The 26,232-nt window shown below is 40.1% G+C and overlaps 1 protein-coding gene across 1 annotated transcript in view; it reads right to left on the reverse strand.

The window, feature by feature from the left end:
• Positions 1-26,232, reverse strand: part of FAM135B (family with sequence similarity 135 member B) — a 151,520-nt gene that overhangs the window by 75,175 nt on the left and 50,113 nt on the right. Inside the window, exon 3 of the mRNA XM_009637041.1 lies at positions 4,056-4,195. Within this exon, the coding sequence (XP_009635336.1) occupies positions 4,056-4,195 (140 nt within the window). The remainder of the gene's footprint in view (positions 1-4,055; positions 4,196-26,232) is intronic.

A 26,232-nucleotide genomic window follows, 5' to 3' on the forward strand; every position in this document is an offset into this window, starting at 1 on the left:
CCCTCCCCCCCAAAGAAAACTTAAAATTTCACACCAAATTTCTTGAGAGATTAACCTGAAAAATTTCACTGGAACATAATTAGTGTTTGACTGGCTAAGCCAACCAGTGTCCTCCCAGATACTCTGTGAAGTGTCTTCCAGTGGTTTTTACCAAGTTCTTTGACCTTTCAGCTGTGTTAATGATTAAAATCACAACTTGTGAATGAAAAAATAAAGATCTGTGTTTGTGGAAATACATTCATGCTAAACAAAAGTAAAGGAAATTCAGAATGTCTCACCTCTGGGAAATACTATTGCATTTTACATGGTGATCTTGTCTCCAGTGAAAAATAAAATAAGTAAAGACAGTTCTGAACAGGGATTTTGAAAAGTTTCTTTGAAATATTATGTGCTTTTCATTCTTTTTCCCCCTAAAATCGAGCAAGGCTGAAATTAATTTTGCCATTTCTGATTTGATTAAGTCTTCATTGTTTGCATCCGTTTGATATTACTCCGCTTTTTCTGGTGTCTTTTGGAAAGGAAAATCTCCAGACTCAGTATGCTCTTCTCCATTGCTGGGGTGTGCCTACATTTCCCCTAGTGCTCCCGCTTTGGGCATCATAGCCGGTGCAAAAAAAGCCCATATTCATCTGTGAGCGTACACAATATTCCATAAGGTGCTGCCCACAGTTCAGACTGTTTTCTAGCCTCTGACTCTCTTGCCAAAGGACTGCACTAATCGGGAAATGCATTTTATTGAACACTGTTTGGAATCTGTACAACAGAAAGTATTTGTATCTAAAAAGTGAAAGTATTTGTAAAATAAAAAGTATATAAAAAGTAAAGTACTCCAATTTCTGGCCTGGAATCAAAGCACATCATTTTAGTTTTGAATTCTAATTTTTCAAGTTTACATTTACATTTTGGTTTAGCTTTTAAGAGCTGCCATGATAGTTATAACTGACTTTTCCAGAATTCTTGTGACATACTTCCATAATATTTAACCTTTTAGCCAGAATGTCAAACTGAATGATCTGGATGTCCCATCTCACTTAAATTTCTCCGGAAAATACAAAATCTAATCTACTGTAGCATCCCAGCGTGCCTCACTTTGTCCTCTCCCTGCTACTAAATTGTCCCTGAATGGAGCCAGCAAGCAAGGAGGCAGACAAGCTACCTGGTTTATTGCTTGATGAAAGAGGCAGAGCTCCTTCTTTAATAAGAACGAAAGCAAAAGCTTATGAAAATAAATCAGACTTCTTTGTAACACTAAAGGCTGCCTCAGCTCTGCAATATTGTTTCCTACGAATTCAAAGACTGCTGCATTTTGGGATAATATAGAAAAAAACAATAAACCAGAAAGTTTTAAAGCACCATTGATACGGTGAAAGGTATGCTCAGTGCCACTTCTAGGAGGATAATTGAGGCTTCTGCCATTTAATGCCAGACAAAAAAAGATGTATTTCCATATTTGGAAATATTGGGGTTTGTTGTTTGAGGCTTTTTTATACTGAGCCTATCTCAGCAACCTATCTCACCAACAAAACCACCCTTGCACAACAAGAAAGCATACTGCTCACTTGATAATAATTGATAAATAATAATAAATAATAAATAATTGATAATTCCAGCTCTGACAGCTGAAACTACACAGAGCACACAAACTCAGCACTTCCATTAGCCGCTCTAACTTCCTTGTCTATTTATCATAACTTCCATTTACAGAAAAATCAGTGAACAGATCCTTCACCCTCAACCAAAAAACCTCACTGTGGCACACAATTGGTGCAAAAAAGATTTGCATGTGTTGCGTGTTAAGTAAACTAAGAAGTTCTGAAAAGAAATAACATTTTAAACACTTTACAAATTTCTAGGTGTTTTGCCAATGCCACATTGCAATGGTCGCATTGCACAACAGAGATGCAAAACCTTCTCTGAACAATAGCTGTGGATATAGTAGGTTTCTTCTGGGTATGGTGCCTAGTGGGGTGGCACACTTTTGTCTCTCCCATATTTATATCAAATTTGTAAAGTTGTGGATGGCAAGACAACAAAGCAGAAAAAAAGAGGCAGTGAATTCTGCTAATCTGATCAAAATGCAAAAAGCTTTACAGACTTTTATTTTTTGCATTTGATACTTTACAGTCTTTCTGGCAATTCTTCCGGGACCAACAGACCTTTTTATCCTCTTATTCTACACCCCTGAAAACCCAAAGCAACTTAATCACACAGAGATAATGGAGTTACCCCTGTGCGAAGCCATATGTAAGTACAGCAATGGGCAGCTGTCCTTTTCCCAGGGGATATCCTCCAAAAAGACAAGTGTGAGGCATGCAGCACATCAAGAGTCAGAAGGAGGTTTAGCTGTGAAGAATCTTATGGGTTGGTTTGGTGGTTTTTTTCATTTTGTGAGGTGCAAAACTTTGCTGAATTTTAATGCCAAATCATCAGAAATCATCCCTGCTCAACACAGCAGAAAGTGCTATAATTTGAGAGGAGGAACTTTTAATCAGAGATGTTCCACTGAGGAAGGATAAAATTAATATTCAGTTAAGCATGTTGGAACATTTTCCTAACAAATATTGATAAACTTGCATTTAGTACTTTGTCATATAAACACAAACCAACAATTCTAGGGAGGAATAAATTGATGTCACCATGTTAAAAACAAAACAACCAAACCAAAACACCCAAAAAAAAGTGGGAGGGAAAGGGAAGCATGTAAAATGAGCTTAAATTAGGTTCACCAGCTGTTTTAATTTAGATCTATATATAGCCCATATATATATGGGTTGAAATCAGACAAAAGAGAAATTTTAAATCCCTTCACGCTCAAATACAAAGTTATACAAGGAAGCACATGTGAGAATCTCTCGCCCCAAGTTCAACACAGCATTTTATTCATACTGGATGCATAATTACTTTTGATGGCATTCTGATTTTGCAAAGACAGCTGATGTCATATGTCTCTCATCATTGATAAGAACAAGTACCAATGCCATATATTTTGTATCAGTCCTTGTGCTGTCAAAGCACAACGATGACACATTGGGTGAGGCCTGAATGTCATTCTACCACGCCACTTTCTCTCCTTCCTGTTTAAAGAGCCCAGTAAAGCAGTACTTTCCATACTCTAAGGTTGCTTTTCTCCTGTAGCTCCTGGGGACAGGAGTTGTCATTAGGAAAGACACTAGTTTCACATTAGTAAGAGGAAGTCAAAGGTGCCCTACAAGATGGGTGGTTCAGATCATGTACTTCCCTTGTGTGGGTGCTCATGTTGGCTGAAGGAGTGGATGCCAAATGGGGAGAAGGATCTCAGTATGAACCCGTTCTAGCTAAGACATGATGGAAAGCAAAGGAGTTGTACATGGACTATAAAGAGAGTAAGCTCCAGCAATTCTGCCATGCACTCCACTAAGGAGAAGGGTGGGAAGACCTCTGAGTGGTGGAAAGGGACTGGATAGCTTGGTCACAGTATTGTTATTTCTGTAGCAAAAACCAAGCATGAGGAGAGAGGAGGAGGAGGAGAAGACAGCAGTAATGGATGATAGGAGTAGAAACTGGTCCTAGCAAGATGCAGAAGATTCCTTGTTTTCTCAGGTGAGGTTGATCTACACGGATATGTAGAATGAGGGATCTAGTGCACAAATGACAAATTATGGTTGATAAACTTGAATTTCTGATATACTGACTTACCAGTATATGTCAACAACTTATTCCACTGCAGAGCCAAGGCGTGAACTACTTTTCATAACAGGCACAGTGCAGAGAGTCTATCTGACCTAATGCAGATGTTTATGGTGTCAGTATTTACAAATAAACAAATCACCCCAGGAACCCTTGTCAGCATAGGCAATGATGGTTACAGGACAGTCAATCTCATTTTAATGCAGATGCTGGTATTTGGTCAGATAAATCATGCCTTTACTTCCACTAGCTATATTGATGAGACCTGTGACAGCACAGGGACCCCATGATAACTTCTCAGATGGAGATATCTGTGCAATAGACACCTAAAGTTAGGTAAGAGGCATCCCAGCCCTCCTGGTTTTTACGTGCATCCCAAGATAACTCACCCTTTCGCCATCCAGAAGCAGGTGCACTCTGAAGTTCATTGATTCATTAAGAACAATCTCTTCGTTTCTGTACAAAATCTGAAATATTCTGCTGTAAACGTTGTTTTCATGAACGCAGGCTGAGCAAAGGCTGGAATCACCTGCACAAAACACAGACAGACTCCTGGTGTGATTTCTGCAGGGGGGTTGTTTTCTTCTCCTACATTTTCATTTCAGGGTTATCTAGGCCAGTTGTATTAGTACTTGTAATTGAACACTTGCATTCTCAATAATTAATGGTAATGGAGCAGATTGTTATTGTGGACTGCATGTTTCCAAATGTATTTAAAGAAAATAAAAGTTAAACAGTAGGCAGGCTGGATTTCAGAATGAGAATAGCTGATCCTGTGACAGCATTTACCCTATTAACTTTATTTGTAATGAAAGCTAAAGCATCAAATATCTTCTAAGGAGCTTTGCTACCCAGCATCATGAGGACTGTGGGTGTTCACCTGTGAAATTTCATCTTTTATCTGCAATGAGCATCTTTCAGAAGAGGGAGCTTTCTTGTCATCTCTGGTGCTCCCAGAAGTTACTATCTGGGTGGGGGGGTCACACAATGGCCAGTAACAGATTTTGAATGTGGAGCCTGGAAGTGCAGAGGCATCTTAAGTTAAAATACAGAAAAAGAAAAATGTAGCCATTTTTTTCAAGACGCCAAAATTCCTGTGTAATCCTTCAGGCCCTTTACCCTGAGAGCTGCCAGTTTGGCCCATACAGTTGGGATTAATCTGAGGACCTCAAGAACCAAAACCCTAAGCTTCTCCACATTGAATTCAGACAGTTAATGTCTTCATCTGTGTGCTGATGTATCACATTATCACAAAAGAATTTCACATAAACTCAGGTGGGATTTGTCCTTCCTAACTTTAGGTACCTCCAGTGAATGTATTTTGTTTTGGTTACAGTGACGCCTATGGAATTTAAGACATCATTCATCTGACCAAAAAAAAAAAAAAGTGTGCATGATTTATATTATATTATATTATATTATATTATATTATATTTGAAATATAGACCTTTAGCAAATGGTATTTTGGAACTCTCCTGACAAGGTGTGTTTAAAAAAGGTGTACTAGTATCCGTCCTTCAAAGAGAAACAGATCTGTGATCATCATCAGGAAGCCAGCAGGCACATGCTTTTTACAAAGAATAGTTTTTCAGAAGGTACTTCTGGGAATTTGGGCCTTTGCAGAATTGTTTTGAGTCCATGGGTTGTAGTAAGATAAAAGTCCAGATCAGAAAGTCTTATGGACTGATGATTTGTCAAGAGTTTCAAATCAGGACGGGTCTATTCTGCTGTGCTAAAGCTACTGCTTTGCTTTTCAGTGCAAAAATAATACATAATTTGCAATCAGAAGTCAGTGAGTCACAACTGACAGAAGAGTAAAGATTTTTCAAGGTAAAGTTTGGTTAGGGGGGAAAAAAAAACAAAATAAGAGAAAAGACTTGGGGAAAAAAAAAAAAAAAAGTACTAACAGCCCAGTAGACAAGTGAATGGAGTTCTGGCATTATAATGATTATTTTTTGTGGCACCAGTCTGCTGGAATTGGGATAGGGCAGACAAAAAAAACTGCAAGAAAAAAAAATCACATGGGGCAGGGGGAAGAGTTGATTAAATACCAATAAGACCTGAGCTAATTAATTAACAGGACAATAGTGTTGTCATCCAGACTACATTCAAATAATTTTCCTATTACTGACTTTTACCAAGCACACCCAGGACAGCCTGAGTGTTTCACCCTGCTATTCTCTTCCCATCACATATCCCACACAATAGTTATGCATAAGTCCAGGCATCCTAGATAAATACACTTTTATTTCCTTGTGCTACACCAGTTACACTAGAATGTTTCAGCCTGATTAGCTCTTCAAAAGCATGCAGTCATATTTATTTTAATTTAAACCTCATCATATTAGAGACTCTGCAAAAACCATACTGGAGATATAATAGATTCTTATTCGTAGCTGGCAGATAAAGGAAGCTTTATGTTATTTGATTTGGATATTGATATACTGCTACTCTTCTAGGATGGAAAGTTTAATGTGATTTTCTTTTCAAACACACTCCTGCGCAGACCACTCCTAGTGTGTAATTGCTTTAGGAGCTAGATTTGCAAGGTGGCATAAAGAGTCATTTCTCTTGTTGGAAAGGCCGAGGTCAAAGACATGCTACAATGCTTAGGGTTGCCTCAAATCGGTGTGAGCGAATATGATACTAGATGGCCAAAAATTGCTGTTTTAAGCAGAGAGATCTACCTTTGCAGAGATCTGGCAGAGGACTACAGCAGATGAGTGCCTGATCATCTCCTAAATGCAACCCATTCCTGCCTATTTCAATGGCCACAGCCTGCTTCTTTCTCCCGTAAAGTATGACATAAGGCCTTGGCAGGAGTTTTCTGAGGAGCGCTTGGCAGCATGAAGATGTCTTAGCGATGCTGACAGCAATGCAGGCATCCTGCCTCTCAAAGCAAAGGGGAATGACAACATCTCCATAGATGCTGCCCTCCAGCAGATGTATTGTGTGCTTTAAGGTACAGACAGGGACCAGTCTGTGTGACTGTACTTTCACTAACGAGAAGTGGCACCTGCACCAAACATACCCTTCCTTGGTCTGCTCCATGAAAACATCATCATCCTGGTAACTTTTACAAACTTCTTGTTCCTGGGGTACCTTCTGACACTTACTCCTCTCTAAACGCGCAAACTTGTCTGCTACCAGACAGTGGCAATGATGTTGGCTTTTGCCATAGCTGACATTGTTCAGAGAGGGTTGCTGGCAGAAGACATAGCAGATGTACCCCTGTGTTCACACAAGCACCTCTGTCCTTTGGCAAAAAGCACAAGATGGTATGAGAGAGAAGCTGGAAACTATATATATATACTATTCCCAAATCTCTTTCTAGCATAACCTCGGTTATGCAAATAGCTCTGAGATATGCCTGCACTGCTCAGCAGTCACATGCAGTCCAGGGGAGACAGACAAAGTGTGTGGAAACTGCTGGGAGCTCTCACTCCCTGGTGAGAGCTGGAGCTAAGACTGTATTGACCTGCATTTAGCTCTTTTTATTCCACAGTTTCAAAGGCTTCAGCTTTGGTGAAGTCAACAAGGAAAGTCTAATTTTGTGGTAATGAGCTTTTGCTCGGTAAATTTCCTTGTTAGGAGATTTATTTGTGACACTTGCAGTGTCCCTTAAGCTAGAAGGAATCCTATTTTCCTGTTTCTTTTTCATAAGTGGCCCTTCCATTTACTGCTTATCTTCTTTGGGTTGAGTAGGTCTTCAAATTATCTGGAAAGTGAAAGAGCTCTCAGGGCTGTAAGAACCATCACAAGCATGAGCAGGACAGTTGTGCTCCACAACCATTCATTTAAGAGAATGAGAAAAGTCTGTTGATACCTCTCCCTCTCTCAATTCTTTCCACAGGAAATATACTGCAATCCCACCACCACCCCTAGCAATCCCTTTACAGACTATTGAGTAATGGCATTTGAAAAACAGGAAGGGAAAAACGCTCTTTTCAGTTGTGCATGTGTTCACACAAATAGCATAGGCTACCTGTACAGGCCAGTCAGTATATCATGTCCTGCTTTCCCACTGTCTCCATATCCAGTTAACCAAGCTCCCCCAGATACACTCTAGTCTACCTAATCTTCTCATCTGAAAGCTTCTATAGATGGAGATTTCTAAATGTTTTGCAGCACATCATACAGAAACTATTCACCCCTTTAAAGAATTGGAGAGAGGCTTTACTATTTGGATTCTGGAGGCCCCTGGAAACATCTGTTCGGATAATCTTACAAGGAAGGAACTGATGGATAGGTGACCTGTAAACAAATTTTTAACTTAACTTCAGCCTAATTTAGTGAGAATAGAAACTATATTGTTCTGATGACCACTGCCAGCAAGAAGGTGCTGGGATGGGAGGGGGTGGTGGTGGTGGTGGATGTCTGTAGCAGATGTGCAAAAGCCCCTGAAGAATGGAATGGAATGGAATGGAATGGAATGGAATAGAATAGTTTTTCATAATACCTCAGAGCATATAATGAGAGTTGGTATAGGCAGGTGGAAAAAAGCAAGTAATGGATAAGAAAATCTGGTTTAACATCTTCAAGAAAAAAACACTGGAACCTGAAGGATACCACCAGAAATGACAGTCCCCTACAGAGACATGTGATATCTGGTCAAATTCACTTAACTATAGCATTGCTGTTGGTAGTAGGTATAATTTGTTAAAGTTCATAATAAAATCAACTTTAGTTGACTAATGTGCTACTCTATTTGTGTTCTGAAGGGATGTGATATGCCAGAATATCTTGTCCTTCTATTTGAAGGACCCACTGGTACATCAGCTGGAAGTACTGCCTGGCCAGACTGGCATCACCCATCAGCTGGTGCAAAGCTGTGTGAGGGACCTAAGTTTTTGTGATTTTCAAACATTCTCATTTGTTTTATTTCCCCCAGCAGCACTCTCATACCACTTCTGTTCATGTGAGGAGAGGAAGACATTTCTAAGGAAAACTAATCAAAGATGTTGATAAAATTCTGCAGGTCAGAAATATTCCCCTGACCTTTTTAAGATCCTAATACACACATCAGATAGGTTTGCACTCCTCCCAAACTCCACTGGTCAGTTATCCCAGCGGTCCTCTCCAGATATCCCACTTTCTTCATTTTTCAACTCTGAGCTTTTGCAGCATCCTTCCTCTCCTTTCACCGTGCCTAAATTATCTCCCTTCTTTCCTTTAAATCTCCTTTATTTGACCCATCCTTTACTCACTTTTCTTTTAACCTCTATAAAAATGGTTTGAGAAGTTTCGTAGTTTTCTATGTCAATAACATTTCCACAGAGCAAACAAACAATGAACTCACCTTGGCAGAATCAACTGACAATGACATGCACATATCTCAACCTCTGATTTCCATCAAGGAGAGACTTTGAAATGGCAATGTCTTGGTATAGCTGAGGCTTGATGATGAATGATTTCCCCAGAGCCACCTAAGTCAGATGAACCCTTGCTGTTTGCAAAGCAATAGGATTGGCCAGTTTTTATGCCCTCTGCAATCTGTGTTGCATGTAAGTGATTAGCGTGCTCCAATCTCGACAGCTAGATTCTTTCCATAAGTATATTTTTGATTGTGCTTCCTCCTGATGTCTATAACTGTCAAAGAAAACTGGAATAAATGTTAACCAACCAAACTTTTCAAGGATGGTAGGCATCCCAGTCTGAAACCCAGATTTACCCAAGAGTATTGGTGTAATCTGACCTTTGAGAAATGCTGGAGTTTTGTTCATATTTATTTTTTCAGGGCTTTTAAACTTGTAAATGCCTTACTCAGAACTCTTGCATGAGGTAATATTCCTATGGTAGGAGGGTACCTTCAAAGCCATGAGTGAAAGGCTGTATTTTTTAGACAGTTTCTGAAGAGAAAACAACAGTTTGAAAGGAAGAGGTTCTCAGTTGCAGTACTAAAGAGACCATGTACAGTGAGCGTGAGCATCACCTTGCATTACTTTTTAACTCTGCTTCTAACAGGTACCAGAAGCATGAAGAACGCCTTGGAATTAGGTCCTTGGTTTATTTTAAAATTGACTACATTGCTAAGGTTAACTTTAAATAACGTTAGGTTTCATGCAACAAGGAGCATGAGACCTAAATGAAACATGAAAAACTGTGTTCTCCAGAGGAAACACATTAAAACCGCCTTCACAGCTAATTTTCTCCTATACAACTTTTCTGTTAAACTTGTAGGACTCGACTATGGCTTTGCTGAGAATTACAGGGCGAAACATCATACTTACACCCCTCTGTTACCTCTGCTTTTAGTATACTTCAACTTCTGGGTTTGACAAAGAAAGAGCAGAGACAGGATTTACCCTGACTCTGTCCTCTATACAGTAGCCCAAAGAAGTAAGATTAATTACTACTTTTTCAAAATAAGGAGGAGGAAATGTTATGACTGGGTCCTGACACTCTGCTGCTGGAGAGATTACATTGCTTCTTATCTGTCATGCAAGGCAGAGAACAAAGAAAGTCATATATATTTTTATTCTAAATATAGATTTACAACTCCAGGGAATATGGCTTTTTGGAAAGATGACTTCAGGTTTGCATCTTGCTTTCTCCAGGATTATCTCTGTATGGTTTATTGAGCATTGTGCGAGAGGTCTAAAATGAACAGAGATGATTATACAGTCAGAAAAATATCCATATGGAAAACAGATCTGACTTCAGATCTAGCCTCTTTGATGCCTTTACAATTACAGCACTGGAAACGAGATAATTACTCAATTGCTGGCAACTTCTTGCATCTCTCTTGCTGTCTGAGAAAAGCGGTATTATGCTGCTGTTCAGATAAATGGAAAAACAGGCTCCTGCTAAGTTTTGCTTTAATGAAAAAGATCTTCTTCAATAATGTGGGGAAATCAAGAAGCTGCCATTGTAAACAGAGCTTTACTGTAAATATTTCTTTATGAATAACAGTGCACACTTAAACATTTGTATTTCAGATTAATTCAGCATCACAAGAAGCATATCATAGCTTCTATACTTGGGTTCCCACACAAGAAAATCTGAGACATACGATACATTTAAACATAGATAGGTTCATTCATTCTCCCAGGTCACTCGTGCACAGACGGATGAAGGGCATTGCAAACACCCTCACTTGAGAAGGAGCTGTGAGCATTTTGAAACCTTCCTACCCACAAACCTTATGTTACTACCCACACGGACATGTTGTGGCAGCGGTTCATGTGATCTTTCCTAAGCTGCTTCAGTGGAAAGTCAACTGTTGGTAAATCACAGCAGAAGGCAGTTTAAACTGAGCTAGATATCCTTGCCCTGAAGCAAATTGGAAGCAATCAAATAATCTGTTAACATAGGTGAACAGGGAGGGTGGTAATAAACGGGTATAGATTGTACTGCCTTTAAAACCTCAGTCTGGACTAGCTGTAGCTGACCTACCTGTAATCTGAGAGATGTCTACAGCACACACAGTCCTGGTTGGTACGGTCATAAATCTAACCCAAACCTATCTAGTGGATGACTACCTCCCTCACCCCTTTGGGCTGCCCTGTCTCTTGATCTTCAGCACATGAAATTCCCGCTAGCCTCACAAGGAGAGTTGGTTCTTGTTCAGAGTCCCTACAAAATAGGCATGTATTCTCTAATTTCTAAGTTTCCTTGTCATGTAGTTTCTTCTACTATTGCCAAAATTCTTAAATGCTTGCAGGCCACACTAATTTTGCTATTTTTTAGAGAAAATTAAGATGTGGGCATTCTTCTAATGAACAGTATGCCATCTTGCTAGAACCTAAGAAACGTACTGCAAAATATAACCAAAGGAGACCAGAAAATCTTGTGCAAATAGCCCTGTTTATCAAACTTGCTTTTTTTTCCTTTACCATCTGTTGGAGCCATATGCCTTCTTAAATAAGAGCTAACTATAGGTCTCCACCGCAACTAATCAAATAGTGGTAACTGTTGCAAACTTCAGCTGGAAATGTCATTTCTCCTTTATAAAAATTCCCCCCAAATCAGACCCTGAGATGGTTGCCTTTCTCTGGTTTTCTGGACTTGAGTACACAGTAGTTACAGTTGATGCACGTATGTCTGTGTTAACATATGGGAGAAATTCATAACAAGCTGGAGAAATAATAAGAGCCAAGGTACAGTTCCCGCCAAGTACATTAGGAGGGGTGACTTTGGGACAGAAAGTGACTGTGTTTAATAAATATCGACTGACTTGTACTGTAGCAGAGCTCTTAGTGTTTTGAATTTTCCTTCACTGCTCCTGTGCTGTTGTACTGAGTGAAAGAGAGAAAAGAAACAACTCTGTCACAAAATGATCTTTTAGCACTGAAAAACTGGAGCAAAGAAGGACCCAATACTAAAATTAAATTTTGGAAGAGAGATCTCAGCCCATTTAGAGAACGATAAACCTCCTAATGAGCTCAAAAACCCCAAGATTTCACTTTCATGTCCAACGGATAAATGTCCATTTGTATGCCAATTTACACCATTCAGGAAAATGTTTTATAACTGCTTCCAGTGTCAATGTCATTCTGCATTGCTGTGTAATGTGAAAGGACTGAAGGATAAAAATTAATCCAGTTCTAAGTATGGCAAATGAAGAGTTGAAGTGCCTTTTAAAAACCCCAAACACTAAATAGCTCTTTCAGCATCACAAGACTGTGGCAATTTCAGATTATCGTGCTGACCTTCCACGAAGTTTAGAACTGTTCTGGCAGAAATTAGGATTTTAAAAAAAAGGGGTGGGGGGTGGAAATAGTATGTTTTAAGTCAATTCATTCCAGTCATCAGGCAAGTAGTTGTTTCCCATCATAACCACCAAATTCTCTTTGTGTAAATGAGTGGTGCACATAAAAGAAAGAGAATTCCAGGATTTAATTTCAGTTAGTCTTTTCCTCTGGCTACCAATGGGAAGATTTCCTTCCACTTGATGTTTTGACAGCTGGACCACCCCAAACGTTTAAAGATCCAGATATGTAAGAGTTGAAATACATATAAAAATGTGAATATATGTACTTTACAGACACTTCAAACATGGTTATAACATTAGGACCCACCTTCTATTCCCTCAGTGCCATGTAGCACATCTGGCATCATCTCATCAACATAACAGTAACTGAATCAGAAAAGTCCTGAGCTAAAATCACAGACTTTAAGTCAAACTGGAAATTAGAGATTTCCCAGACAGAGCTGTAACAGTTTCAAGTCCTCAGATCAATGGTATGGATTGGGAACTAAATGCTCTCCTAATGTACTAGTGCAATGCCTGCTGTGTTCAAGAAGGTAATGGATGGAGTTCGTACATTTACCAAACTTTTATCTTCAGCATTAAGGCCAGTTGCACTTTACTCAGAGGGTAAATTACTGTGAATTAAATACGTAAAACATTTTGTGACAGTCTAATAAAAATTCTGACAATAAATCCAATACGTCAGATGTAAGAAATAGTCCCTAAGATCCCTTTGTAAAATAAAAAGCCTGAGGATTCAGAGTGAAGCATCTCAGACTCTCACTGGAAGAATCCACCACTGCTCGTTCGTGTTTCTGAAAAGTCAGGCAAGTTATCTAGGTATTTAAATACAGGTTTCTGAACCCCACTCTGGATCACACAAGTAAACACATAAAAAAGGCTTTGAGGTCCTAGAGGTTTTTTTTCCTCTTTGTGTACACTACCAGTCAGGAGGTCTTTCATACCCTTTCTATGATCAATCTTCAGAGTTACATGAGATACCAGAGACCTGATCCCTCCGCTGAAGCTGAGGATCTTTCATTCTACAGGCTGCAAGTTCAGTTTCTAGTGTGATGTTCAAGGCGGGTTTATTCCATCCACATTCACAAGGTGATCCTTCCACATTGTGTTCTTCCTCCACCTTCAAGCGTACCTGATCAGATTCCTTGCTCATTCAGGAGAGACCTGATCCTAGTGCCCAGCTAGTCTGTGATTCTGAGCACTAGATTTGGTATTTGTATACAGTGGGAGAAAGGGTAGAAACACATATACCTCCTTACCTGCCCATGAAACAGATGGAAGAACTTGCTGATTTCCCAGAGCAAGATAATGAGCTATAAATCAGATGTTCCTCTTCTGACCCCAATTCTTTCTACAAATTATTATACAATCTTTGTTCTGGAGACATTTCACATGTACAGTACTGGTTTCTCAAGGCAAAGAAATACAAACCAGCCTCCAGAAAGGCAGTCAACATGTATTTTCAACACAAGTGTCATCACAACCCTTGAAGTACACAGTTGGCACTTAGATACTCAAGTACAACTGTACAAAACCAATTTTGTCTGCTTATTAAAGAGGCTAAAGGAATAAAAAAAAAAAATCACCTAAGTACTAACACACATGCACACAAGAATATATTGCAGTTCCATTTGCCGAAAAATAATTTCTGTTAAAAATAAACCCAATATAATTATAAGGTAGCTTCCAAGTAAGCAAACTATTTTGCTAATCTGTAATAAGCCATAAGCTTAATTGCAACCCAAAATGCTCTTCTGTCTGTTTTGTACCTTTTAAGCTTTCCTCTGAGCAGATATTTTAAAGCTTCCCATCCAGCTGAGACATGAGATTGCTCCTTTCCTAGATCAGCCAGCTCTTGTCTGATTAGCGATTTAATTGCTGAACTGCCTATACAGCTCAGCACAAAAATGCAATAGAATTAATTTTTCTCATTAATTTCCTTCTCCAATTAGATTCCATCAACCTCTGTCACTGCATCGGTAAATCTGGGGTTTTTTGCTTTTTAAATATGCACATTATCTCAATTGAAATCTTGTAGCTTCATCTGGATCACACATGCACATAAATCAACAAGAGACCAACCACACTTTGTCAATGCATGTCAGGCACAAGCCTTTTGGCTTTCTGTCTGGGATTTCATTAAACTGCATTAATGTTCTCTCTGTCTGTGATGTGCCAAGAGTATCATTAGCTGTTCTCTTTCTTTGGGCTGTTTTCTGGTAAGGCTATTCATGGCCTTCAGTCTGAGTTAAGGGACATTCAAGAAAAGGATCTATTATCACTTTCTGAACAGTCTGTCTTTTTATTTGGCATAAACTTTGCATACATATCATGGTCCTGCAGTAAGCTCTTAAATGGACTAAGCAGTATAAAACAAAGGGTCCTGAATTTAATCCTACCTACCCTCCTCAATAAGACCTGTCTAAGACTTCGAAACTGAAATGAGCGCAATCCCATCTATCCAAAAAATCTCATATAAATTCCCCTGTACTCAAAATTTTAAAAACCTTAACCTCTTCAAGATAAATAAAGGTGCCAAAAAAGTCTTATTACCACCACCCTAGAGAGAATAAACTTGCACAAAGTTATGGTAGGTTGCTCAAGGTAATCTTGAAAATCAATGGGAAAGCCTTGAATGAACTCATATCCGGTGTGAAGAAAATCCTGTATTGACTGCCGAACAGACATACACACTCCTGCTGTATTAGACATCACGTTGCAGGGGGATGTGGCTACACTAACGCTATTTAGACAGCACTTTTGAGATTTGGGTTCCTGTGCTATCACTGTCTTCTTGAGAGACATTACGCAACTCACGAGACATCTCTATGCCTCAGTTTCCCACATATTAACTTCTCCTTCACTTTGTCTCTCATTCTACCAGTCTGTGGCTGCCATTTTGAGCTGTGAATTTTATTACAATACTTGCCACACTGCTCTCAGCTATTATATCTAACTCGGCTGACAAATACCAATGAACCTGGGATTCAAATATTTAATGGTTTCCACCATAGATAAATTGTACAGATATTTCCTTAGATATATTTTGCCTAGGGACAATCACAAGTTTCTCTAAAGATTTAATAAAATCTTGGCTCTTTTTCTGTTATCCATTAACATTCCTAATAATTTTGGAAGTAATGATCCCAAGTGTAGTCCACGGACACAAATACACCCCCCTGACACAAGCTGACAATATTCAGGACATGTGATTTGCAAGATTTGAATTAAAGTCCATGGGGTTGTTTCCTGGAGGTATTACAACTTCTTACAAAGTTTGCAGAAGACAACAGATCCGGCCTGTGTTACAGCTGCTTACAGCTCCCTTCCTACCTTTTAAACTGTTTCCCAAAGAGTAATAAAATTAATAGTATACATTCAAGTGACAACTTTGGAAACAACCCGTCATTTCTGCTGCTACATTTGAATTAAGAGAAGGAACACATAAGTGCATTGTTCTTCTGGATTTCAGTGGTAGGGAAGTCTGAGAGAAGAACAAACATTGGACATCCTAACTAGCAGATATTGCACTAGAGTAATTAGAAAAATACCTATAAAGCAGGGCAAGAAGACTCAAAACTAGTAGGAATAAAGTCCCTTCTCTTTTCAGTAATTTTACAAATGCTGGAAACCAAGGATATGTTTGTGGGGTTTTTTTTTTCCCATTACCCAGGGAACAGTGATTTAGGTTAAGATTGTTCTAAAGATATTAAGAAGGAGAAAAAAATTACAGTGCATTTTGCATAAGGTTTTTCCACATGCCCATGTCCTTGTAAGCGTGGCTGTCCTTGAAAATGAGAGCTATGGGAAATCATATAAGAGCCCATGGATATGAATCATGGGGAAAAAACTAAGAGTTAGCTTGTTCTTATTTAAAATTAATAGAGGGAATTTAAAGACTTGATGGGAACTTTTCACGCAGGCAAAAAGAATGAAAAACGCTGGGGAAATTGGAAAACATCCAAAATATTCTTGGCAAGAACCTTTAGCAGAAATGTTAGAAAACCTTCATAAATCATGAGGAGAATAAAAAAGAAAAAAGAAAAAAAAAAAAGGAAAGCAAGGAAGGAAGATTATAGGTTTTCTCAGGATTAAATCATCACTATTGTATAACAAACACCCTACTGCATGAGCTGTTTAAACTTCCCTGGTTTCTGGGGAAAGTTGTGGAATTCTGTACTAGACATCTAGTTGCTTCCTTAGTATTCCAAAAGTAGTTGAATTTATTTAGGGATCCATATGCAGCCCATCAGTTCAGTCCATCATTTCACTTTATTTTTTACACCCCTATTGTGATACCTGGATATCCTTATGCACCTTATTCTTACACATCTTGTTCTTATGCATCATCACCCAGGGAACTACAGGCAGGTCAGTCTCACCTCTGTGCCCAGCAAGATCCTGGAGCAGATTTTCATGAAAACTATGCTAAGGCACACAGAAAATAAGGAGGTGATTGGTGACAGCCAACATGGCTTCACTAAGGGCAAATTGTGCCTGATAAATTTGGTGGCCTTCTATGACGCGGTTACCGCACTGATAGATAAGGGAAGAGCAACTGACATCATCTACCTGGACTTGTGCAAAGCATTTGACACTGTCCCTCACAACTTAGTTGTCTCTAAATTGGAGAGACATCGATTTGATGGTGGACCATGCCGTCAATAAGGAATTGGCTGGATGGTTGTATTTGAAGAGTTGCAGTCAATGGCTCAATGTCCAAGTGGAGACCAGTGACAAGTGGCATTCCTCAGGGGTCGGTATTGGGATCAGGACTGTTTTAACAATTTTGTCAGCAACATGAACAGTGGGACTGAGTACACCCTCAGCAAATTTTCTGCCAACGTAAAGCTTTGTGATGTGGTCAACAGGCTGGAGGGAAGGGATGTCATCCAGAGGGACCTGTGTGAACCTCATGAAGTCCAACAAGGCCATGTGCAAGGTCCTGCAGGTGGGTCAGGGGAATCCCAAGCACAAATACAGGCTGGGTGGAGAATGGATTGAGAGAAGCTCTAAGGAAAAGGACTTGGGGGTGTTGGTTGATGAGGAACTCAAGGTGAGCTGGCATTGTGCACTTGCAGCCCAGAAAGCCAGATGTATCCTGGGCTGCATCAAAAGAACCATGGCCAACAGGTCAAGGGAGGGGATTCTGCCCCTCTACTATGCTCTCCTAAGACCTGGAGTACTGTGGCCAGCTCTGGGGCCCCCAACATAAGAAGGGCACAGACCTGTTGGACTAAGTCCAGAGGAGGGCCACGAAGATGATCAGAGGTCTGGGAGCACCTCTCTTATGCAGACAGGCTGAGAGAATTGGGGTTGTGCAACCTGAAGAAGTGAAAGCTCCAGGAAGACACTATTGTGGCCTTTCAGTAACTCAGGGGGGCTTCCAAGAAAGCTGGAGAGGGATTTTTTGCAATGGCTTGTAGTGATAGGACAAGAGGTAATGGCTTTAAACTGAAATAAGGTAGATTTAGATTAGATATAAGGAAGATATTCTTCACTATGAGGGTGGTGAGGCACTGGAAAGAGAAGCTGTGGATGCCCCCTCCCTGGAAGTGCTCAAGGCCAGGTTGGATGGGTCTTTGAGCAACCTGGTCTAGTGGAAGATGTCCCTGCCCATGGCAGGGGGTTGGAACTAGATGATCTTTAAGGTTCGTTCCAACCCAAACCATTCTATGATTCTATGATCTTTGTCCACTGTTACTGAATTCAACAGTATTTGGTGTCAGCAAGTTTCAGAGTCTCATTGTCTTGAAAAAACTTTCCTTTCATGATGCTTAATTTTGTGGTATTTCAGCAACCTGGATACTCTTTTGTTCCTTGTCTGTCTGAAAGATTGAATTCAGAGGTCAGACTTAGAATTTATGTTGTTTATAGGAGAGGTGCAGACAACAAGTCATGAGTTGAAGGAGCTTAGCAGGTAGAGACATTCAGAACTGCAGAGTTTACGCACACAACATGGCAACCATTTCCATATAGTAGTTAATATTTAGTTGGTTTAGACTTTCTGGACAGATATTTTAGAAACTACAACTGATATTCAGTAGTTTTCTATCACATTGCTCTTCCTGTGTTACTACGCTTATCTTCTTCTGTGCACTGAAGCCAGGTACTTTCCCCTTGCACTGCCTACCACACATCTCTTTTATATTTTAAATCACACTTCTATCTGGACAGATAGTCTTGAATAAGCAAACAGCAGCAGAGGCTTAACATGCCCATCAAAAACAGTAGATGCAACTTTGTGTAGACATCTATTCAAGAATTTCCATCACATTGCCTCTCTACCAATTTGTGAGTCAACCTTGTAACGATGGTCAGAGCTGGAGTAAGCTTATTTTTGGAAAGCAACTGTGGGAGTTATCGTGAAACCTCTTAACAAAATAAGCTTGAAATAGAAGACATGCATGCTCAGGTAGGTGTTTAAGCAGTGTTTTGTGAAGCATTTGTGCTCCTCCCATATTTATTACAGAAAATACAGAGCTGAGAAAGACAAAATAAAACCATGACACAGATGCTAATCCTGTTCCAATGACCTCAGCACTGAACTTGAAACTAGAAACTCCTATGCCAGCTTTAGGAGACATTTGATCTGTGGTACTAGGTAAATTACATGTGACTGGATTAAAATCCTGGCTCTGTATTCCTAAAGCTGGATCATTAATATACACCTCCTCACCCATTACTCTTCCATAACCAAATCTGAGCAAAGGCAAAGTATCCTGGTTCTTTGAAACATTATGCAGCCTGCAGACCTTTCTGGAGCCAGGGATGGCTGTTAGAAACCCAGGATTTTTGGAAATGTGGTCATTTCAGTAAACCAGCACCAAAATAAAACAATTAGGTTCTGGCTTTCCTTGAAAAATTTTAAAAAAAAAAAAATATTCTTTCTCTGTTGTTTCTTAGTTGCAGCTGAAGTTCTGCAGAAGATAAAGGCAAGAAGGTTCTTTGCAGGATTGAATCCTGGAGAAACTGTGTCTAAATCAGCCAGAATTAGGGCTGAGCAGATGACTGAATCTTAATTTCTACAACAAAATGAATAATTTAAGTCACACTAATATCAACACCTGGTAAATGTTTCTTTAATATCTTGTTGCTATTTTCTTAATTTCTACATTTCTCTGGATAAAATTACTCAAATTCAACCAGCTTTCTTTCATACTTTTAATATGGACTTCAATGTCTTTTTGAGAAAATACTCTGCCAGGAAAAGAAATATAAATGCATCAGTTTCAAACAAAATTTCATCTAAAGTTGGGTCAGCACCTCTGAAGAGAGCTTGGTTTTGGAATGGCAGCTTTTTCTTCACTGCAGCTATGCTTTTTCTACCTAAGAGCATTGTTGAATCATTTACTATTGGGTCATTTCTGGGAACTCCACCTTCTGATCTTTCAAATCAAGGATACTGCTGAGGTCCCCTTGGCCTATGCTGAACTATATTTGCAGAGATGGGAGTGATATCAAAGTTAGACATCTTCAATGTGAGGTTTGGGGTCAGAGGAGAATGGGCTTTTCAGTGGACTATAAAGTATGTGAGACCTATGACTAATCCCCATGGAGGCACTGCTGTTTCTTGAATTCTTTTAGGGAAATAGGATGGAATTTGATGATTTCTTGTTTGTACAAAAGCACCATCAACATAATGTTTACTGTTTCCCTAGTGATGGATCAGCCAGTTGAATCAAGAAGTATAAGTGAATGCAATCAAACTTTTATGCGGGAATAGGCTGGCTACCTCAGGTGTCTGCATTCCTCCTTTTCCCCAGGCTACTGATAGACCTAAAGGCTTGAAGAACAAGGAGGGTTTTTTTTATCCTTTTTATCCATGATTATATTCTACATCACAACTCAGACTACAAAGCACATATTTAGTCTATGATGATCACACTGTATCAAATAGAAGTATCTCTTCCCATACTTCCCCAAGTTTGTATTCACCATCTTTTTTTGCTGTATGGGTAGAGTCATCAGTCTTTTGTTTGCAATCACCAGGCAAGCAACCTCACAGACACAGGTAAGCACTACATTCAGTTCAATTCACTTGTGTTTTCATTAATTGGCTGGCTAATGTGAAATGTATCCTCTAAGACCACCCACATCCTGCAACTGAACACTATGGCAGGGGGCACTCTCTTCTGAAGATCCTCATCACTAATGAGCCTTAGATTCCATCCTTGCATAAGCCAATTTCCCATTCCACATAGCAACTATGTAAATGAAGGTGAAGTTCCTGATAACTTCCATTAGTTTCTCTCAGCTCATGATTAAAAAGATAAAAAACATTAAATAACTTTAAATTCAGTCTGGGGAAAGAGCTGGCTACCCAAACTAAAAAACGAGAATTTTTTTTTTTTAAAAGGTCATTTTAAAATGGGCTTTCTTCTTTATCCCAGACGGACAACAATAAATGGATGAAAACCCACTTCCAGATGATATTGTTCAAAGAGTTTACTTCATTGTGTGTAGTCACTCAATTTCCTGTTGCAGCTAACTGCTGCCCAAACCAGGCACTGTGCAATGTAAACAGTGAGCAACGTTCTAGATTAAAGCTGTTTGATATGGCATAAAAACCTTCAACATTGTTTGAATGGCTTAGAGGAGATCCGTCACATGAATATTTTTATGGCCTTTACCACTTCCTCACAGTGTGAGCTCTTCACCATCTTCTTTATCCCCCAAAATGCTGATTGTAGATATTGTCCATTCCCCTCTTCTGGGTGGGAACTTGAGACAGAGCATGACTTGGCCTTATATCCTCAGGAGTATTCAATATAAGCCAATGTAAATTAGGCCTTTGAGGGACTTTGAAGTGCCTTGCCTAACATTAGAAAGGAAGCCCACTGGAGAGTAGGAAATTGAAGCCAGATCTCACAGTTCAGCAACAGTCTAGACTCCCTGCTCTCTTCCTTCCTTCCTGATATTGTAGAAACTGAAGACGCAACGATTTGCAGTTTAATTTGGTTTCATTAAAATCTAAAACCCAATTCAACAAAAAAAACCCCACCAGACTTATTATTATAATCCACAAACAAGAGAAATTCATTATAGAAGTCTAAAACTCTGCTTTTGCTTCCTGTGTGCAACACTAGTACGAAAGAACACGGTAATTCCTTGGATCCTGTCAGCAGTCCTTTGTAGTCTCTTCTAATCTAAATCTTGAGACTCTGGGTTCTGGTGACCGTATTTTCAATCAAATATTATTATGCCTAGTAACACAAAGATCCTTATTGTGTTATTTGTACAAAAGATTTTTCATCTCCCACAAATATAATACCTACTTTATTAGTGGTCAAATGGAATTATTATACTACTTCCCACTACTTAAAAGGGAGGGAATTAAACCTTGATATTTCTGAGTAGGTCACATGGTGAAAACTCAAATCCTAACTTCCAGGTAGTTCTTAGAACAAATCCATGTCATACCAGTACTACCACTTTGTTGCACCCACCAGCCTTGAATAAAATTTTTAATGTGTGATCTGTCATTTCTCATTTTAGTCACAGAAAAGGCAGGCAACTAATTTAAGCTTATTTTTTTTTATGATCCGTGGAGAGAAATCAAGACCTAACAGGAGAAAACCACTGTAAGCAAAAATTCATCCTTCAGATACGTGGAATGAAGTACTTCCAGTGTTACTTATGAAGGCAACTTGCACTATAATCATAGGCTACTCAGTCTGACTACTCTAAGACTACTCAAGCCTGTAATTATCGGTAAGATTGTTTGAGAAACTCCCTTTCCTTCTCCTGAGGTTGTGAGTTGAAGTCCAATGCCAAGACCAGCAGACAAAGATGCAAGAGAAGATTCAACTCTATCAGGAATATGGTAGAAACTGTAGACATATATGCAAAACTCAAATCCAAAACAAAGTGATATTCACTTTTGTAAACTGTTTCTAGGTGAAGTATAAGATGAAAGATAACAGATGGATAGACATAAACAGACAAATCCAGGAAATTATGAGACGATATTAGTCACCATGACTGCAAGGAACTCTCAGCACAACACTAGGCTGAATTTGCATGAAGCCTTCACATTCACCAAAGCACCATTACTAATAATAATTCAGTGGAAAGAAAGGAAATTCAGGGAGAGTTGCATTAAAAAAACCTGACTCAGTACTTTCCATTATTTCCGTGGATAAAACTTGATCTCCAGTTACACTGTTTTCCAGCTTCAGGGATGGCTTGAAGACAAATCACAAAATTTTTGGCCTCTATCTGTGCAGGACTTTGGGTGAGTTCTCTGGGTGCAAATTATGGGAAAAAACTTGGCACGATACCAACAACTGCAGAACAGAACATGGTGTAAATACACCTTAGATAAGAGCCAGCAAAATTCTACCAGAGCAAGAGGCAGGATAGATCATGTACAATGTGCTGATGAAGAAACATTCAGCACAAGGACACTGCTCTCTGGAGGTAAGTTGTTTCAGGGAAGGTGTTGTATTAGGTCTCAGAATGTACCACGTCAAAGCTAGGCTAAAGATCTTCAATATGTTTTTGTGCTTCACAGTACAGATGTAAACTCTTGTTTACCTCACAAGAACTTGGCCTTAAAGCTGAGTTAACTCACTGTAATAAGGCACGCTGAGATGTACAGATGGAAAGTGCTACACAGAAGTGGCAAGACCAAGGAGCTGTTAATAAGCAAATACCAAAAATCTTTAATCAGTGTATCTGAGCTGTTTAAAATGAAACAGTTCTTTTCCCCCACGTTTTTAATTGGTTTGCTCTGTGGCTTCTGAAGACATAAATATGCATCTTCCTTCATATACATGGCAGGCATTAAGCTTAAGTTTCCCAGAAAGTGAAAAAACATTGCCTAGCAAACATTTCATTCCCTCTACAACTGCCTGACAGGAGGGTGTAGTGAGGTGGGGGTTAGTCTCTTCTCCCTGGTAATGGGCGATAGGGTGAGGATGGCCTCAAGTTGCACCAGATTTAGATTAGACATTAGGAAAAAATCTCTTCACAGAAGGGGTTGTCAAGCACTGAAATGGGCTGCCCAGGGAAGTGGTTGAGTCCCCATCCCTGGAGGTATTTAAAAGACAGGCAGACGAGGTGCTCAGGGACATGGTTTAGTGGTGGGATGGCAGGGTTAGGTTTACGGTTGGACTTGATGATCTTAAAGGTCTTTTCCAACCTAAACTTCTATGATTCTATGGTTCTATGATTCTATCTGGCTAAGAGCATCTCTAAAGTGAAGAGGGTGTTACAGAGAAAATTTATTATGCTACCCAGGCACTGTGCAGAAGGGATGTAGCTAAACTGGTGGGGGAAGTGATTTTTGCTGTTTGAGGCTTAAATCTCCTTCCCTCTGGATAGCTCTTAAATACACACTCATCTCAGCTGGTCACGGTTTCATATTCACAACAAATTGTGCATCCACAGCATCCCTTCAGCTCCAAGCTTCGACGGGCACAGAGGGTCATGGAGCAAGTGAAGTAGTGCAGTCTCCTGCGATGATGTGGCAGCCCAAGCTCCAAGAAAGCTCTGCATTCAGCTCTGTGTTCAGCCAGTGGTTCACCTCCTGGACCTGGATCCAAAGGTGTCCCTCACACACAAGGCACCAGACACTCTGAGAGGAGTCTCCTATGTTGGAGTCCAGGTGAATTGACAATAGTTTTAATAAGCATATAAAAGAAGTAGGTTTATATTTTCCTTTGCACATAATAAAAAAACAGGTCCTAAACACCTCTCCACTCTCTTACCATGCCACCTACACCGGAGTGCTCAGGGCTGACACTCGCACCAAACTAACCCTTGCTTCTCACCATGAAGAGCAATGGGACTGATGACACTACAGAGCCACTGGCTGTATTTGTATTGTGAAAAGCAGAAGCTGGTCCACTGCTGCAGATTTTCCAAATGCATATTAGATACTTCTGGCAGGTTAATGTGTAGAGGTGGGGGAGAAATATTTTTATGAGCAGAATTATTCTTCTAATTTTGGATGTGATATAGCAGCTATGATGGTGTCACAGCATACTTCGATTTAGGACATAAGCCATATTTCGAAAACCTCCCACCTAGAAAAAAGTCAGTGGTTTTAATTACATTAACAGACTCCCAGATTACTGTCATTATTGCAACCCATTACGCACTGCGTGGTAGAAATAGTAGGTCAAATATTACCCTCTTTGGATCCACTGTATTACTCTCTAAAATGTGAAACTACCATAAAAATTTTCAAGACCGTAAATAATTCTCTGCTCTCCTACACTGTCACATATCCAGGAATATCAAAGCTCTTTCTATTAAGTAATTAAGTTTCACAATACCCTTATGATACAGATACAATTAACCCCATTACACATATGGGGAAACTAAAACAGAGGGAGGCTGATTGCTCAAGATCAGAGCTGGGAAAAAGAGCCCAGCAATCATAGGAATTAAGGACTAGTAAATCCTCCTGGGTCCTCAAATCCGCCAGCTATCATATGACACACAGACACATTTGTGACTTCAGCATAGCTTAGTGCTACAAACACTCAGGGATTTTTGTTTCTGTTAAGCCCTGTCCGGAGGGTTTGGTTCTGGTATTCGCTGGCATTATACATTGGACGTGGGGTATTGGACATATACATTGGCTACTATCCATATGTGCCACACTTTCATTTTTGTGTTCTTGCTTTGTTTAACCAGATGAAGTCTCAGTAACACAAGGATCTTCTCTACATTATACTTTCAAATGAGTTTCTTTTGTAAAAGTAACAAATGCTGAAATAAGCTTTTCTGAACTAAATATGAGTAACAATTTCATGACTGTTTCTTCTAACATAATGAGAAAGCTTTACTCTTACTGTGATGGGTTGACCCTGCCTGGTCACCAGGTACCCACCAAAGCTGCTCTATCACTCCCCTCTTCAACAGGACAGGGGAGAGAAAAATACATCTAAAAGCTCGTGGGTTGAGATAAGGACAGGGAGAGATCATTTGACAGTTACCATCATGGGCAAAACAGACTCAACTTGGAGAAATTAATTTAATATATTACCAGTCAAATCAGAGTAGGAGACGATAACGAACCTTCCTGAATCTTAGAACACTTTCCCCCCACCCCTCCCTTCTTTCTGGGCTTAACCTCACTCCTGAATTCTCTGCCACCTCCTCTAGCAGCACAGGGGGATTGGGAATGGGGGTTGGGGTCAGTCCCTCACACGCTGTCCCTGCCGCCCCTTCCTCCCCAGGGCAGGACTCCTCACACTCCTCCCCTGCTCCAGCCCGGGGTCCCCCCACGGCAGACAGTCCCCCACGCGCTGCTCCAGCCTGGGCCCTTCCCACGGGCAGCAGGTCCTCACCAGCTGCTCCCCCCTGCACCAGCGTGGGGTCCTCCCCGGGCTGCAGGTGGGGATCTGCTCCCCCGTGGGCCTCCCTGGGCTGCAGGGGCACAGCCTGCCCCACCATGGGCTGCCCCAGGGGCTGAGGGGAATCTCTGCTCCGGCGCCTGGAGCCCCTCCTGCCCTCCTGCGGCACTGGCCTGGGGGGCTGCAGGGCTGCTCCGCTCACATATTCTCACGCCTCTCTCTGGCTGCTGCTCCACAGGTTTTTTTCCTTCTTAAATACCTTATCCCAAAGCAGCTACCACCATCAGTGATTGGCTCAGCCTTGGCCAGCGGTGGACGCAAGGGAAGTTTCTGGCAGCTTCTCACAGAAGCCACCCCTGTAGCCCCCCCTGCTACCAAAACCTTGCCCGTACAAACACAATACGTATTAATACTCTTACTTCCTAGACATTTTTTCTAATTTGCTTTTCTTGTGTTTTTTATTTCTTTAAATATCAGCTTTTGATACTAACATCTGATGCCTATTAGGCATTGTGCAATACTATTTCTTTAAGAAGGAAAACC

The sequence above is a fragment of the Egretta garzetta genome, unplaced genomic scaffold, assembly GCF_000687185.1.
Source record: "Egretta garzetta isolate BGI_Z169 unplaced genomic scaffold, ASM68718v1 scaffold74, whole genome shotgun sequence".
NCBI lineage: Eukaryota > Metazoa > Chordata > Aves > Pelecaniformes > Ardeidae > Egretta > Egretta garzetta.